The 14,595-nt window shown below is 43.7% G+C and overlaps 1 protein-coding gene across 4 annotated transcripts in view; it reads left to right on the top strand.

The window, feature by feature from the left end:
• Positions 1-12,185, top strand: part of mef2ab (myocyte enhancer factor 2ab) — a 33,355-nt gene extending 21,170 nt beyond the window's left edge. For 3 of the 4 annotated variants that reach the window (XM_072660368.1, XM_072660367.1, XM_072660369.1), the window contains 8 exons: positions 1,702-1,905; positions 5,185-5,322; positions 5,486-5,669; positions 7,431-7,588; positions 9,189-9,212; positions 10,182-10,287; positions 10,372-10,501; positions 11,322-12,185. In XM_072660368.1, coding sequence (XP_072516469.1) covers positions 1,702-1,905; positions 5,185-5,322; positions 5,486-5,669; positions 7,431-7,588; positions 9,189-9,212; positions 10,182-10,287; positions 10,372-10,501; positions 11,322-11,652 — 1,275 coding nt within the window. In that variant the 3' untranslated portion in view covers positions 11,653-12,185. The remainder of the gene's footprint in view (positions 1-1,701; positions 1,906-5,184; positions 5,323-5,485; positions 5,670-7,430; positions 7,589-9,188; positions 9,213-10,181; positions 10,288-10,371; positions 10,502-11,321) is intronic. The other variant, XM_072660370.1, reaches the window with a different exon arrangement.
• The last annotated feature ends 2,410 nt before the right edge of the window (positions 12,186-14,595 follow it).

Here is a 14,595-nt window from a genome sequence, read left to right as displayed (position 1 = left end):
TATTGGGACACCTGCTTCCTCGTTCATTCATTGTTTCTTCCGAAATCAAGGAGATAAAAAAAGTGTTTATTAGGCATTAGGCAGGATGGTGCCAATAGTTTCATGTTTATCTGCTCCAGAGAGTCCTATTCTATTGGCAGTGCTTCCCTACAGGGAGTAGACAAGTTGTGTGTGTGTGTGTGCAGCTTAAAGAAGCTGAATGCATTCATTAGAAGGAGTGTCCACAAACATTTGGACATATAGTGTAGGTTGCTAACGAACCTTTGTATTGATGCAAATGCATAATTTTCATATGAATGAAACATATTACGCCATGCCAGAGGAAAGTCAACGCTAGGTGTTTATTAATGTGAAGAATTAACGGGTCACATTTTTGGCATTTTCTCAAGATCTTGCGCTTCTAAACGAATCATTTGTAGCTGCTTTTCACAGTGGATTTGAAGTTCTGCTCAGCTCATGATAACGTGCCCAGCTAAGCTGCACACAGCTCTCTGCGGCCCTGGTGCTCCGCAGCGAAGTGGTGGAAGGTTTGAGGTTCCTCTGGGAGGGGTGATAATTGGCAGGGAACATGACGAGATCTGGCAACCCTGACAGCTGGGCTCTGTCACACTGCCATGAACAAAAGAAGAGAACTGTGTTCGCATGACTCTCCTAATGAGGCCATTACGGTCTTATTATGTCCAAGGCAGGAAATGAAGGCATTAACCTGAATCGCAGAGTCTAGAACAGCTATTATCTAGAACACTGATGAACCAACGATTTGGTCTGAAATGAAATGATTTGCCCTTCAGCCAAAATGTGGTTCATCAGCCAAGACCAATGTTTGGTGCTTTTTTTTGCACTGGACCTGCGAGGCTAATGTAGCTAAAAAGTAACGGAAACGTAATTAGCATAATTAGCATAATTAGCGCAAGTGACTATAGAAAGCATGGACGCTGTGGTACAGAAATGAAGCCAAAACTGTCTGCCATGTTGTCAAATTTGCAACCAGAGTCTGCACTGTAGAAACCAGACTGGCGGAGCCAGACCCGCACCCCTATTTCAGACCAAGCGTGTCTCAGACCGCCTTCATTGAGCTTACCACGGATTTCCCCCTGGATTTCCAGTTTGTCCAGTAAGTGGACAACTGCACAACTCAGCTCCTCCATGTAATGAACAGAAAGGGCGTGATGCAGGTCCAGCAGACGACCGGTCTCTTCCAGCCAAGGCTGTCAATCACTTAAATCCCCGCCTTTGTAGCCCCGCCTTTTTACGATATAGCAGAGTAAGGGTTTAAAAACTGATTTCTGGGGCCAATATTAGCATAGGGAGAACTTACTGTTGGAATGGCAGGTGATAATGGAAATGGAGAATGGGCTGTTTGGTCATTGAAACATATGAGGATGGGCGGGGCTACACATCATACTGCAACCAGCCAGCAGAGGCGCTAGACCTGTGGTATCTTCACTCTTGTTAGACAATGTGCTGTTCATATTTTCTACTGTAACTGATCTGCACCATCACCTTTATGTTATGAAGTAATCTCTAATATACTTGCTTTTGAGGTTTTTGGCCCTGTGCCATTACCATTCGCCCCATTACTTGTTAGCCGCATTAGCCTTGCAGCTCCAGTGCAGAACTGAAGAAGCCACATTGAGCTGGAATCTGGTTGCCATGGATAATTTCTCATATTTGTATATATTTGTGGTCTGTTTTTTCTAGGTAACCTTCACCAAGAGGAAGTTTGGCCTGATGAAGAAGGCCTATGAGCTGAGCGTGCTGTGTGACTGTGAGATAGCCCTCATCATCTTCAACAGCTCCAATAAGCTCTTCCAGTACGCTAGCACAGACATGGACAAGGTCTTACTGAAGTACACCGAGTACAACGAGCCACATGAGAGCAGGACCAACTCGGACATTGTGGAGGTGAGCAGCTGCATTTGACAGGGAGCCATACACTGCATGTCCAAAAGTTTGGGGACACCTCTTCTAATAAATGCGTTTAGCAACTACTACCCATTGCGTTGAAACAGATGTGCAAATGCATATAAAATATAAACCTGAACCTGTTGGCTCCATTGTCCATTTGAAATGTGGTCACCCTAGCGTTTGGATCAAAATATACACATATATGTAATGACAGTAAATCATCAGTAAATATTAGCAATAATATGCATATTTTAATACAATGGAATTATTTATGTCGTGAAGTCATTTCGCACTGATACCAGTTTCTAAAATTAGCTTTTTTCTTTTTTTTAATGAAAGTACTTCCCTTTATGAGCATCTCAAAGCAGGCTATCATACCCAAACTGCTAAAAACCCTCCACTACCCCACAGGAAGACACACACACAGCTAACAACATCACTCACAGCAGGGTGAGTGTGTGCTGTTTCAGCCTAGATTTGTTACAGGATGAGATCGGATTCCATTATTATAGCCATCTTTTCAGATGTCTAATTGAATAAGATATGAATAGAGCTGCCAATTGACTTTAAATAGGTTAGAAAACAGCAGGCAGGACTACAGTGTCTGGGAATGCAGACTGCTTTTGCTGACGCTGCGATATATATTTTGTGTATGTTTCGAAGCCCATTTGGCCATGATGCTTTCAGCAATTACAGATCGGGCAGTCAGCCATGCTAGTGGCCTGTCCTCAGATTGCTATGGCCATCCTGATCTGGTCCAGCGCCATTCAGTCCTTGATTGCAGTCATTGCTCTATATAGTGTACCTCATGTCCAATCACACAAATCCAGATTTAGCCAAATGTCTCATTTTCATCTGCTGTGAAAGTTGACCATGGCCAGGTTGATGTTTCAACATATAAATGATATTTAATTTAATGAAATGAAAAATGTACATTTAATTTAGCTTAATTGAGTCAGTTTAGCACGTCTGCATCTGTTTAGTCAACAGTACACATCGAGTTGAGCCTCAAAACATTAGTAAATGAGCCTGCAGCTGAAACTGAGTAAATACTGCGTAAGCTGTTCAGTCTGTGGCTCCTCCCCCTCATCTGTTTACTGTTTATTCCCATCTGCAGGTTAGAACTCCCCCCATCACATAGGGTTAGGCCTTCTTATTCTCTAGAATCCTGACCATAGAGGGCCGTGGTGTTTGACAGGATTTGATCTCATGATCTTCTGAGAACCAGGCAGTTAGACAGTTGCTCCACTCTAGAGCTGTGAAGCCATATACATTTCTGTGTCCGGGAAAGAACAGTAAGGTAAATTTACTCAGAGCCGTGTTTGTATGCAGTGCAAGTTCACAGCTCTAGACCGGCCCTACGGTCTAACTGCTGCTCATCATGAGTGAGATCATTAGTTCAAATCCCAGCAAGGGCTCACTGCTTCATTGTCAAAAGCTTCCCAGTCTGGGAATGTTATGTGATAGGGGGATGTCTAACCTGCAGATGGGGTTTGATTGAGAGGGCGGAGCCACAGGCTAAACATCTTACACAGTATTTAATCAATTTCAGCTGTTTTTGAGGCTCAACTCAGTGTGTACTGTCAACCCGACTGAGATGCAGAAGTATAGAAATGTGAGTTTGGGGAATTTTTGACTAAACTATGTTGAATTTACTCAAAAATCACTCGTTTTAGGTGGAGGTGTAGTCGTTTGATCCAAGGAAATGTCAGAGGCCTGTGTATTATTATTATTAATAGTCATTAGTTTTATGTTCTCTGGATTTCTGACATCATTTCAAAGGCTAAAGTTTAGGCGTGTGGTCAGCACTAAACCAGGATGTAGTTTTCATTAGGCCTTTTGGGATTTAGAAGCTAGAAGCCTGGCCAGTTCACATGGAGTGATGTAGGCATCTCCTCCTGCTGCCATGTGTTGACGAACACGGTGAAAGGAAGTGCTGCTAACGGGTCGGAGCTAAAAATACAGGCAGGGCGCGATCCAAAACACACACACTGAAACTTGAGATGCTATCAGTCAAGGACCTGGCATGCGTGTTTGGCAGAGCCTTGCTGTGTTTGCCCACTGCTAATGGGACATTTTGAAAAATCCGAATCACTTAGGCTGTGTGGGCTTTTCACAGCACTACTTCTGTTTATGTGTTTGTGTATTTTGCAGATTACTGTTGGCGATTTGCATACAGTGCATGATTTTACAGATTAGTAGTGACCAGCCCTGCTTCCTGCAGTTACAGCTCTCTAGTTATCAATACAGAAACGAGACCATTAATATAATTATCAGTTCTAATTATGTATGAGTGTCGAGAAGCCGGAGCTGGCCTAAGAAATCATATGGAAGAGAATTACAGAAGGTGAAGCTTTGAGTGCTAGATTTGGGATTTCAATTTAATACCTCCGAACAAACAACCTATTTTTAGAATATTAATCAAAATCACCTTTGAACTTCATTTTAATAATAACATATATCATTACTGACATGCAAAAAACTCATATCTGTACAATTGTAACTTTAGAAGAGAAGAACTCTCAATGAATGAATTCAATATCCTGCTTTTGTTGGAGCAACTGTCTCTGCTGTCCAGGGAAGAAGGGTTTTTACATTGCACATAGCAACAAGAGCGTTCTCGGATGATCACCACCTCACCTCATCTCTAACTCCCCAACGCATCTCAGAAGTAATGGATGGAGCACCACCATTCATCATTCCAGAGAACACAGTTCTTCCACTGCTCCACAGCTCAGTGCTGCTGGGGGGGTCTTTACACCTCTCTAGCTCATGTCTGGCATTAGGCAGCATGGTGCCAGTAGGTTCCACATGTTTATCTGCTCCAGAGAGTCCTATTCTATTGGTGATACTTCTCTACAGGTACTAAACAAGTGTGTGTGTGCATTTGCTTCAAAATCATTTGGAGACTCCACTGACTGTATTTTGCAGAATAGCATCTCTTTTGTTTCTATTCCAGCCTTTCTAACGCCACTAACTGCACTATGTGACTCTGGTGAGGCGGGCAGGACAACGCTCACAAGAACTGTGTACAGGCATTTTAGTGTAAAATCTTGTAGTATTACTCTGCCACCTCTTCAGTCCAGATCTCAGCTTGTCCAGAAATGCATGTTAAAAGCATGTCCTTCTTAAGGGGTGTCTCAAAGCGCAAATTGCACTTTCTGGCTGTAGGGGGAGTCCAGGAGCAAGGAAAATACCAATTCTCCCGCCAACGTTGCAGGACCGGCCTCTCTCCTCTCTGTCGCTCTGATTCACTGCATCCTGTTTCTTTTCCAGGCCCTGAATAAGAAAGAGCATCGAGGCTGTGAGAGCCCAGAGCCGGACACGTCCTCATACGTTCTCACCCCACACACAGAGGAGAAGTACCAGAAGATCAATGAGGAGTTTGACAACATGATGCGGAACCATAAAATAGTAATTTAATGAAATTGTGCTTTTGCATTTAGTCAATAATATTTTATTAATTTGAGCCTTAAAGACAAATAAGTGATAAAATAAGTGAATGAGCTGCAGCTGAAACCCCCTGTTTATTCACCTCTATCTGTACATGTGTGTGTGTGTGTGTTGCTATCTCTAGCCGCCTGTCCTGTCCCAGCAGAGCTTTACACTGCCCGTAGCTGTCCCCATGGATGACCCCGGCACCCTCTCCTACAGCACGGCCGGGTCGGCTCTGCCCTCGGCCTCAGTGTCCCTGAGTGAAGCAGCCATGCTGTCCCTGTCCTCCAGTACACTGCACACAACTGCCAGTGCGGGGCTAGCAGGTCTGTTACACAAGCCCTTTACCTCCGTTATGCTGCGTATGGTAAAATTCTTAATTTTTATTATTATTATTATTATTTTATATAAATTTCATCTGATCCATTTTTTCCTTTGGACCACTAATTACCCAACCCGTTCGTAATCCACCCACTCATTGCATGCAATGCAGATGTGGGGGTGGGGGGGGTCCATCCACCCACTGGAGAAAGCAAGGCCAATTGTGCTCTCTCAGGACCTCAGCTGCCGATGGCTAGCAGCCGATCCTCTGATCATAGTGACAGCGCCTCACAGGGCATTATTATTTACTTTTTTTAATTTATTGAATTTTTTATTTTGGTCAGATTTCATGCTGCCAGATAACCCACCCATTTGTAGCTCCCCCTAGCATTAGCAATGCTCCCAACACTAGGAGGGTAACACGTCTCCTTCAGTACATGCAATTCAGTAATTTTCAAACTGCTGCCTGCTGACACGCTCAGAGAAAAGCCCCGGGCCCACAGCTACACCACACTGGCCAACAGATGCCTGTGCAGGCCAACGTCGCTTCAAGAGTGATGAGGGGAGAGAGCGGCATCTACCGGAGAGAGCATGACCAATTGTGCTCTCTCAGACAGCGGCCGCTGGGATTTGGACTCGCAACCTGAGCCACTCAAAGCCCTCCGAGTATTCCTATTTTGATTAATAGTTTAGTTGTAGAGATTGGTGTCAGACAGTGGTTCATTTAGTGTTGGGTTTAAACCCTGACCACTTCAGATCCCGCTGTTTTGACTGGATTAATGCTCAGCTTTTCTTTTACTCAGATTTTAGCCATATGTGGGTTTTATACTATGATGGTTTTGTTTTGTAGTTTTTTTAATTGCTTCATGTTGCTTTACTCACACTATCACAGTAAATCACAGTGCATCGAATCAGAGCCCCTGTATTGTGATGCAGGTTTTTGCCAATTCACCATGGTGCTAAACAAACTCAAAGCCTTACCTATAAACTGCTCCAAGCAGTAGTTTGCCATTTTAGCCTACACACTAATATACTGCCCTTACTGCAGAAATGGTTAATCGCTAAAAGAAGGGAGTGAGAGAGGCAGAACTAAAAGAAGAAAGAGAGAGGGAGAGAGAGAGGGGGAGAACTAAAAGAAGAGAGAGAGAGAGAGGGAGAACTAAAAGAAGAGAGAGGGAGAGAGAGAGAGGGAGAACTAAAAGAAGAGAGAGGGAGAGAGAGAGAGGGAGAACTAAAAGAAGAGAGAGAGAAAGAAAAATGTGTGTGTCTGTGTGTGTGTGTGTGTGTGTGTGTGTGTGAGAGAGAGAGAGAGAGAGAGAGAGAGAGAGCAAATATTGGGAGAGAGTGGAAGAATGTGTGTGAAAGAGAGATGGTGAGATACAGAATACAGATAAAGAGAGAGTAAAGTGTGTGTGTGTGTGTGTGTGTGTGTGTGTGTCAGTGACCTAATCCCTGGTGCTGATTGGACGTAAGCTGATGTTCTCCAGGGCTCTGAGGTGTTTGGTAGAAGAGCACAACTGCAGGCTTCTCTCCTCTCCATCCTGCTCCATTCATTTTCTGCAGAACTCCCTCAAACACACACCAGCTCCTCTACCCAGTCTGCCGTGTGTGTGTGTGTGTGTGTGTGTGTGTGCTGATTCTGCTGGAGCTGTTCACACTTCACGTGTCTGCGGTGTGAAATCTGAAAGCACTGTGTTCTCACCCACTGCTCCAGCCGTCTGTCAGCGCCGCTGCTGTACCCTCTTTATCTCCTGTGTCTCCTTCAGTGAACGGCTTCGTCAGCACCCAGGCAGAGAGCGGCATGGGGAGAGGACTGCAGGCCAAGTCTCCAGCGCCCCCTGCAGGCAGCCTCGCGCCTGTGAGCCACAAACCGGAGCTGCGGGTGCTCATCCCACCGGCCTGTAAAGGCCCCGTGTCGGCCCTGGTGAGATGAGTGCTCCTCAGCCTCTGCTTTTAACTCAGACGTTCTTTAAACCCTTCAAGGTTTAAAGAACCGTCACATAATGAAGAACCGTCCAATAGTAGAACCCTATTCCCTATAGTGGAACAATCGTGGAACCTATTATATTGTTTTTATTAATTTAGGAGTTTTTTTTCTTGTATTTGAAGAACCAACACACAAAGAACCTTTACATTATGAGAACCTTTAAGAACCTTTAATCAGTTTTTTTTAGAATACCAAAAAAGGGTTCTTCAGTGACCACACTCCACATCCCTTCGTGGAACCTTGTTTTTAGGACTGGGATGTCCACCAAAAACAGAATAATTCATTTAAAGAACTATTTAAACCCTTAAAGAACCATTTATTTTAAGGTTCTATGTAGAACCATTGCCATAACTAAAGACCCCTTGTTTAAATGTGTATAATAGAACCGTTACATTATAAAAATATTATTTAAATATTATTTTAACCTTTTTTTCCTTTACTAAAAGGGATAGTACACTAAAAGGTGTTCCTCTATGACAGCACTTAAAGAACCCTTTATGGAACCTTATTTTTAGGACTGTGACGCCCCGTTTGCGTGGGTTCATGCTCCAGAAACCATCATAATTCATTTAAAGAACTATTTAAACCCTCATAGAACCGTTTATTTCAAAGTTCTATGTAGAACCATTGCCGTAACTGAAGAACCCCTTGTTTAAATGTGTGTAATAGAACCTTTACATGATAAAAAATATGAATTAAATATTATTTAAACCTTTGAACAGTTCTTCACACTCAGAACTCAGGGCCCATTTTTCCTTTACTGAAAGGGCTAGTACACTGAAAGGTGTTCCCCTATGACAGCACTCACTCAGAACCCTTTATGGAACCTTGTTTTTTAGGACTGCGATGCTCAGTCTGTGTGGGTTTATGCTTAATTCCTATAATAATAAACCATTTAAAGAACAATTTAAACAAGCAGAGAACCGTTTATTCATAAGTTCTGTTTAGATCCATTGCTGTTACTGTAGAGCCCTTTGTTTAAATGTGTGTAATAGCCTTAAAACAGTTCCTTACACTCAGAAACTCTGGAAGGGGTAGGACCCTGAAAGGTGTTCCTCTGACGGCACTCAAAGAACCCTTTGTGGAACCGGTTTTAAGAGCGTACAGTCCACTTTGTGTGGGTTTATGCTCCTAAAACAGTCATAATTCATTTCCACAGAACCATTTTCAAACTTAAACAGCATGTATTTAGTTTTTTTGCCTTCAAGACTGGATGTAAATGAGCTCCGTTCTGATTGGCTGTCTATACTGTGCCTGGTTTAACCCCTTAACACTCCAGGGCTTATTGCTCAGTAACTACAGGGGCGTCTGTACAAACTGGCGGGGCGATGCTCTGGTAATATAGGTCTGTAATTACACTTTCGGCCTCTGCCTATGACTTCAGTGTGAGTGGGTGGGGCTAAACCGACAAGTAGGCTGAGATATGTAAATGTGATACTTTTTGTGACATCACAAAAACGGTGAACCTACTGCTGACGTTTTTGGAGCTTAGTTCCCGTACACGTCTGTACACTGTATGTCTGTCTCTTGCATGCAGCCGGAGGAAGCAGAGGGGGATCTGGTGAGTTACAAAGTGACTTTTCCCTTCCATTAGGAATGAATGGAGTGCAAAAGTTTTAGCCCCCTTCCAATTTGTGTCACGATGAAGCAAATATAGTAGTAGCAGGCAACCACATAGGGTACCACTGCAATCACTAGCCAACCACCTGAGACATCATAGCAACCATCCGGGATACTACAGTGACTGCCTAGCAACTGCCTAGTAACATCCTAGCATCTATTAAACACCACCACAGCAGCCACCTGAAATACCATTTTAGTCACCTTGCAACATTGTAGTGCCCAGCAACGTCATAGCAACCTCCTGGCCGCACGATACTAACCACCTGTGAACCAATAAGCAACACCATAGTAACCAACTGGGATACCATAACAACCATGTAGCAACAGCCTAGCAGGAAGTGGGAACCACTAGTTTCTTTTGGGAAATGCACTATCCTGGGGGCTGTAGACTTCAGTAACAGAAAAGTGTATGGCAAACTAATCTAGGCCTAAACGAGGATGGTTGGAATTTGGGACAAAAAATTAGGACACCCCATAAAATTGTTGTCTTTTTGTAACATATTTATGGACCTCTGGACGTTATGTGAACAATACTGACTGATGGAGGGAATATGACTGCTGAAGAAATGTCTTTAAGCATCATTTAAAAAATGTATTTATTTAATAATAATTCATAGAAATGCAATTATTACTCCTAAAAAAGGCTGAAATTAGAGTCAGCTGCAGATCATTAGAACATCATTATTGATAATTGCTTGCTTAAATAACACTCCTAGTGCTCAGGAATGAATGTGGCCTCATATGTGGCCTCATAAGGACCTCTAGTGGACATACTGCATCCACACATCCAGCAACTGTGTGTCTGACACTGGAGGGATAAAGAAAAGGTTCCCACCCTGTTCCCGTGGGATACCTGTGAGTGTCCTGCTGTAATGCCTCTGTTTTCCTTGTTTTATGCAAATCTCAGAGGATAAACAGCCCCCAGTCCAGCCAGTCGCTGACAACGCCGGTGGTGTCCATGGCAACTCCCAGCCTGCCTCCTCAGGGACTGCCGTACACCGCGTACAGCTCAGGTAAACACCCCTCCGCGCCCGTCACCTCTGTTCACCTGCAGGCCGCGTCGTCGCTGGTGAAGTAATGCAGCTGTTTAATTTCAGATTACTCTCTGAACAGCTCAGAGCTCAGTAACTTCAACAGTGGGTTCAACCTGCCAGAGAGCCTCGGTCTGGGCTCGGGGTCGTCATGGCAACACACTCAACTGGGCCAGTCGGCAGCAACGTCTCAGGGGTGAGTGATTGATTGTTGAAAGCTCCGTCCGTTCAGCAGGTCGTGCTGTGCACTCTGACACTGCTTTGATCTGTATTGAGTACATTTCTGTCCTTTTGTCCAGTAGTGCCCAGTGGCTCCTAGCCCCTCCCACTTTGGTTTGCAAATTCCAGTTTAACCAGTATCGATAAGGCGTTTAACCGCTTCGACCTCAGTAATAGAACTAAAGCTCCCAGAGCTTTATCAGGGCCATCGCTGCCACCCGTGGACTGGAACACGACTTATTAAAACAAGCTATACACCAATCAGCCATAACATTAATACCACCTAATGCCTAATATAGTGTAGGTCCTCCTCGTGCTGTTAAAACAGGCATGCCTCTGAAGGCGTCCTGTGGTATCTGGCCCCAGCTCCTTTAATTCTTTTAACTCATAAGAGTTGTGAGGTGAGGCCTCCATGAGCATCAGTGAAGCCTTGGGTACCCTTTACCCTGTTGCTAGGTCACTGGTTGTCCTTTGTTGGGGCACTTTTGGGAGGTACTGACCACCGCATACCAGGAAAACCCACAACCAGGAGATGTTCTGCCCTAGTGTCGTTCAGCCGTCACAATTAGGCTCTTGTGAAAGTGGCTGAGGTTCTTATGCTTGTCCATTGGTCCTGCTTCCAACTTCACCTTCAAGCTTATGTTGCCTAATATGTAGATCTCGCCCCTACAGATGCCACTGCTTCAGCTGTCAGTGGTTTTAATGTAATGGCTGGTAGGTGTATATCATTTCCGTTCTTATATGAGAGACGTGTGAGACGCCTGCGAGAGCAAAGATCGTCCCTTTTGTTTCCACAGAGCCTCTCGGCCCCTCACTCAGGTCTCCAAGCTGCCCAGCTCTTCTCCAGGCGTCGACATCAAAGCTGAACCCGTTTCCCCCCCCCGAGAGCGCGGGACCCCCATGGTCTTCCTCACCCTGCCCCAACCTTCATCCAGACAGGACCTGGGCCGTTCTCCCGCAGAGAGCCTCAGCTCCTCCTGCAGCTCGTACGAGGGCAGCGACCGCGAGGACCAGCGCAGAGACTCCGCTCACCCAACCATCCCAGGCCAGGGCAGACACCCATCAGGTCCAGAGGGCAGCGGGAGGCCTTCGCTCAAACGGATGCGTACAGATAACTGGGTGACATAGCGCACCCCCCCACTCTTACGGACAGCCCCGAAAGTTCCAAGGGGACACGCAAGGAGTGGACAGATGGTCACTATTTATTGAGTATTTAATGGCGTGGCCACCATCGGCCCTTACTTTATGTAGCAGAGAGGGGCGTATCAGAAAGGAGGGCTGGAGGGGAGAGCAGTATTAAGCTTGTGGGAGCACTCACTGTACAGGTATGAGAGAGGAGAGGTGAAGGATTGAAAGACTCTGTCAGGGAATGAGGAGTAGATCTATTTGCTGTATTTGTAGCGTGACGTCCAAAATCCAAACATGTATTATTTTTTGGGGGGTGGGGGTGGGGTGGTCTTTTGACTGAAGCATGAACTTGAGCCAAATGTTTGTCCTTTGGTCCGGTTTTCTCTCCAGACTCTGCTCTGTGGTGCTCCTGGACTTCAATTATTAGCAAAAACAGCATTTTTCATTTCACTTTCATATAATTTATTCCAGCCATGTTCTCATTGTATCATTAGTAAATCTGTTGATTAATGAACAAGCTGGCCATCTTAAAAATTCACTGCTCTTCTTTAATGTGTCTGATTCTTTAAACACATGCAGCTGCACGTTATCTACACTATGTGCCCAAATGTTTGTGGACACCCTTTCTTAAATGAATGCATTCAACTACTTTAATGAGAAATGCACACACACAGAGCTTGATTAGTTCCTGTAGAGAAGCATCACCAATAGAATAGGACTCTCTGGAGCAAATCAACACAGATGAACCTATTGGCATATTGACCCATAAGCCAGGGGTGGGATAGAGGGGGTATGATGAGCATTGAGCTGTGGAGGAACTGTGTTCTCTGGAATAAGGGTTGATGCTCTATCCAATACTTTTGGGATGAGTTGGGGAGGAATGAGGTGGGGTGGTGATCATCATCCAACATTCTGACCTCTCTAATGCTTGTGTTGCTGAATGCAATCAAATCCTCACTGCAATTCTCCTCTAAAATCTAGTAGAAACCCTTCCTCCCTGGACAGTAGAGACAGTTACTTCAACAAAAGCAGGATCAGCTCTTTTTAATTCCCCTGATTTCAGAAGAAACAATGAAAGAGCAGGTGTCCCAATACTTTTGTCCACCACAACCATTATATACAAAGAAGGGGTATCCCAGGTCCTTAACGGTGCAGCATGACCCACCAAAGGTTCCAGGAGGAACCTCTAGGGAGTCCCAGCACGCCTCGGACGTTAACAATCCCCTGATTATATCTTCTAAAATATTCATATTTGCATTGATTAGCTGATTATTTACATAAGAAGGGGTGTAAATCACATGTACCCATTTTCTCTGCTTCGCTTGCTCTCTCCTCACACCCACACAGAAACTAGGCCATTCACAGCACAAGGACGTTGGTGGGTTGGTGTTGGTGGTAGGATGTGACCTATTTAATGTTGACTTAAAGAGTTCAAAGTTCAAATGGCCTTTGTTCTGCCCTTCTGCTGCCGTCTTCGCTGCAGAAGGGAACTCACTCCTGAGAGGGGAACGGAGTAAAGTATATGACCCATATACAAACACACACACACACACACATCGCAAAGCACCAGTGTGTGCTGTGTAACTAAAGGAGGTCTTTGGTGTGACACTTAGCAAATATGATTAGTGTTATTTTGGCTAATTAATTACCTAGTTACCTATTTTAGGCTGCACATGCAGTCTCTGCACAGCAGTAATATGAACAGATAGCACTGCTGTCTGATCCTCTATGAGGTTCTTATGGCAATTAAAGCTCCTCAAAAGCCCACAACATGCTCATGTGGAGCTCACATGGGTGAAATGTGGGCTAGGTGGGTTCCAGGTGGGGTATGGTCTCTGAGTGGGTTTGTATATGCGTTTTTACTGGGCCCCAACTGGACTCCCCAAATAGGCCCTATCGTTACAGCACAGTGACTACCTGTAGCCCGATATACAGGCCCACTGACGGATTACAAGATTGTAGACACCTGTGATGCTAATTAGTGGACACACCTTGATTTACCACGTCCCTTTGGTCACATTATTTTCAGGGGTACCATCATTTTTGTCCAGGCCTGTTTAATGAGTTTACTTTTGAAATAATTCTGTTGAAGCCTGGTTCAAAATCAGTGTTGGATTTTCATTGGTTAATTTTCAAAGAATTTTTATTTATTATTACTTTTGTCAGATTCAAGTTATTTCTGTGACCATTGTGGGTTTTTCTTTCATTACTGAGGGGTGCCAACAATTTTGTCCACGTGTGTATTTGTCATACATCTTTTGACAAATTTATATTAAAAAAAAAACAACAACAACATCAGCCAATCAAAGCCCAGATTTCAACCTACCAACCTACCTCAAGACACTTGAGGCTTAATCTTAATAATCTTAAATAATTATTAGAGATAAGATAACAAATAATAATGAATGACATAAATTACAGTGAAATTATTAAAATAATATCAAATATAAAAAACTTAAGTTTGTGTCTGTATGTTTTAGCAATAAATTCCAGATCAAAGTATCAAATATTATGCAAAATAAAAGTCCTATATGCACAGTGTTTTATATATATATATATATATATATATATATATATATATATATATATATATATATATATATATATATATATATTGTTAATAAGTGGTCAGACGTTCAAATAAACACTGCAAATTTAAAGAATATTTTTTATTTTATTTTATGATTGTAAGCACAAGCTCTGCAGTTCCGCTCTTCGTCCAGCAGGGGGCAGCAGACACTGTTGTAAAAATTCGACAGTATTTATATTTAAATTCACTTTTTTAATTATTCATTGTAATTAAAGTTTACTTGTCATGAAAGAGGGAAAAAATAAATACAACAAATGGTGCAAATAAAAAAAAAACACAACGGGAACAAACCCTGACCTCCTTCATGGTGAGAGTGAGGGGCATAGGGGGGTTTCCGCGCTGTGAGGAGTGAT

The sequence above is a fragment of the Salminus brasiliensis genome, chromosome 17 (genome assembly GCF_030463535.1).
Source record: "Salminus brasiliensis chromosome 17, fSalBra1.hap2, whole genome shotgun sequence".
In the NCBI taxonomy this organism is placed as follows: Eukaryota; Metazoa; Chordata; class Actinopteri; order Characiformes; family Bryconidae; genus Salminus; species Salminus brasiliensis.
The sequence above is the reverse complement of the archived record's forward strand: the minus strand, read 5'-3'. Positions and strand labels throughout refer to the sequence as shown.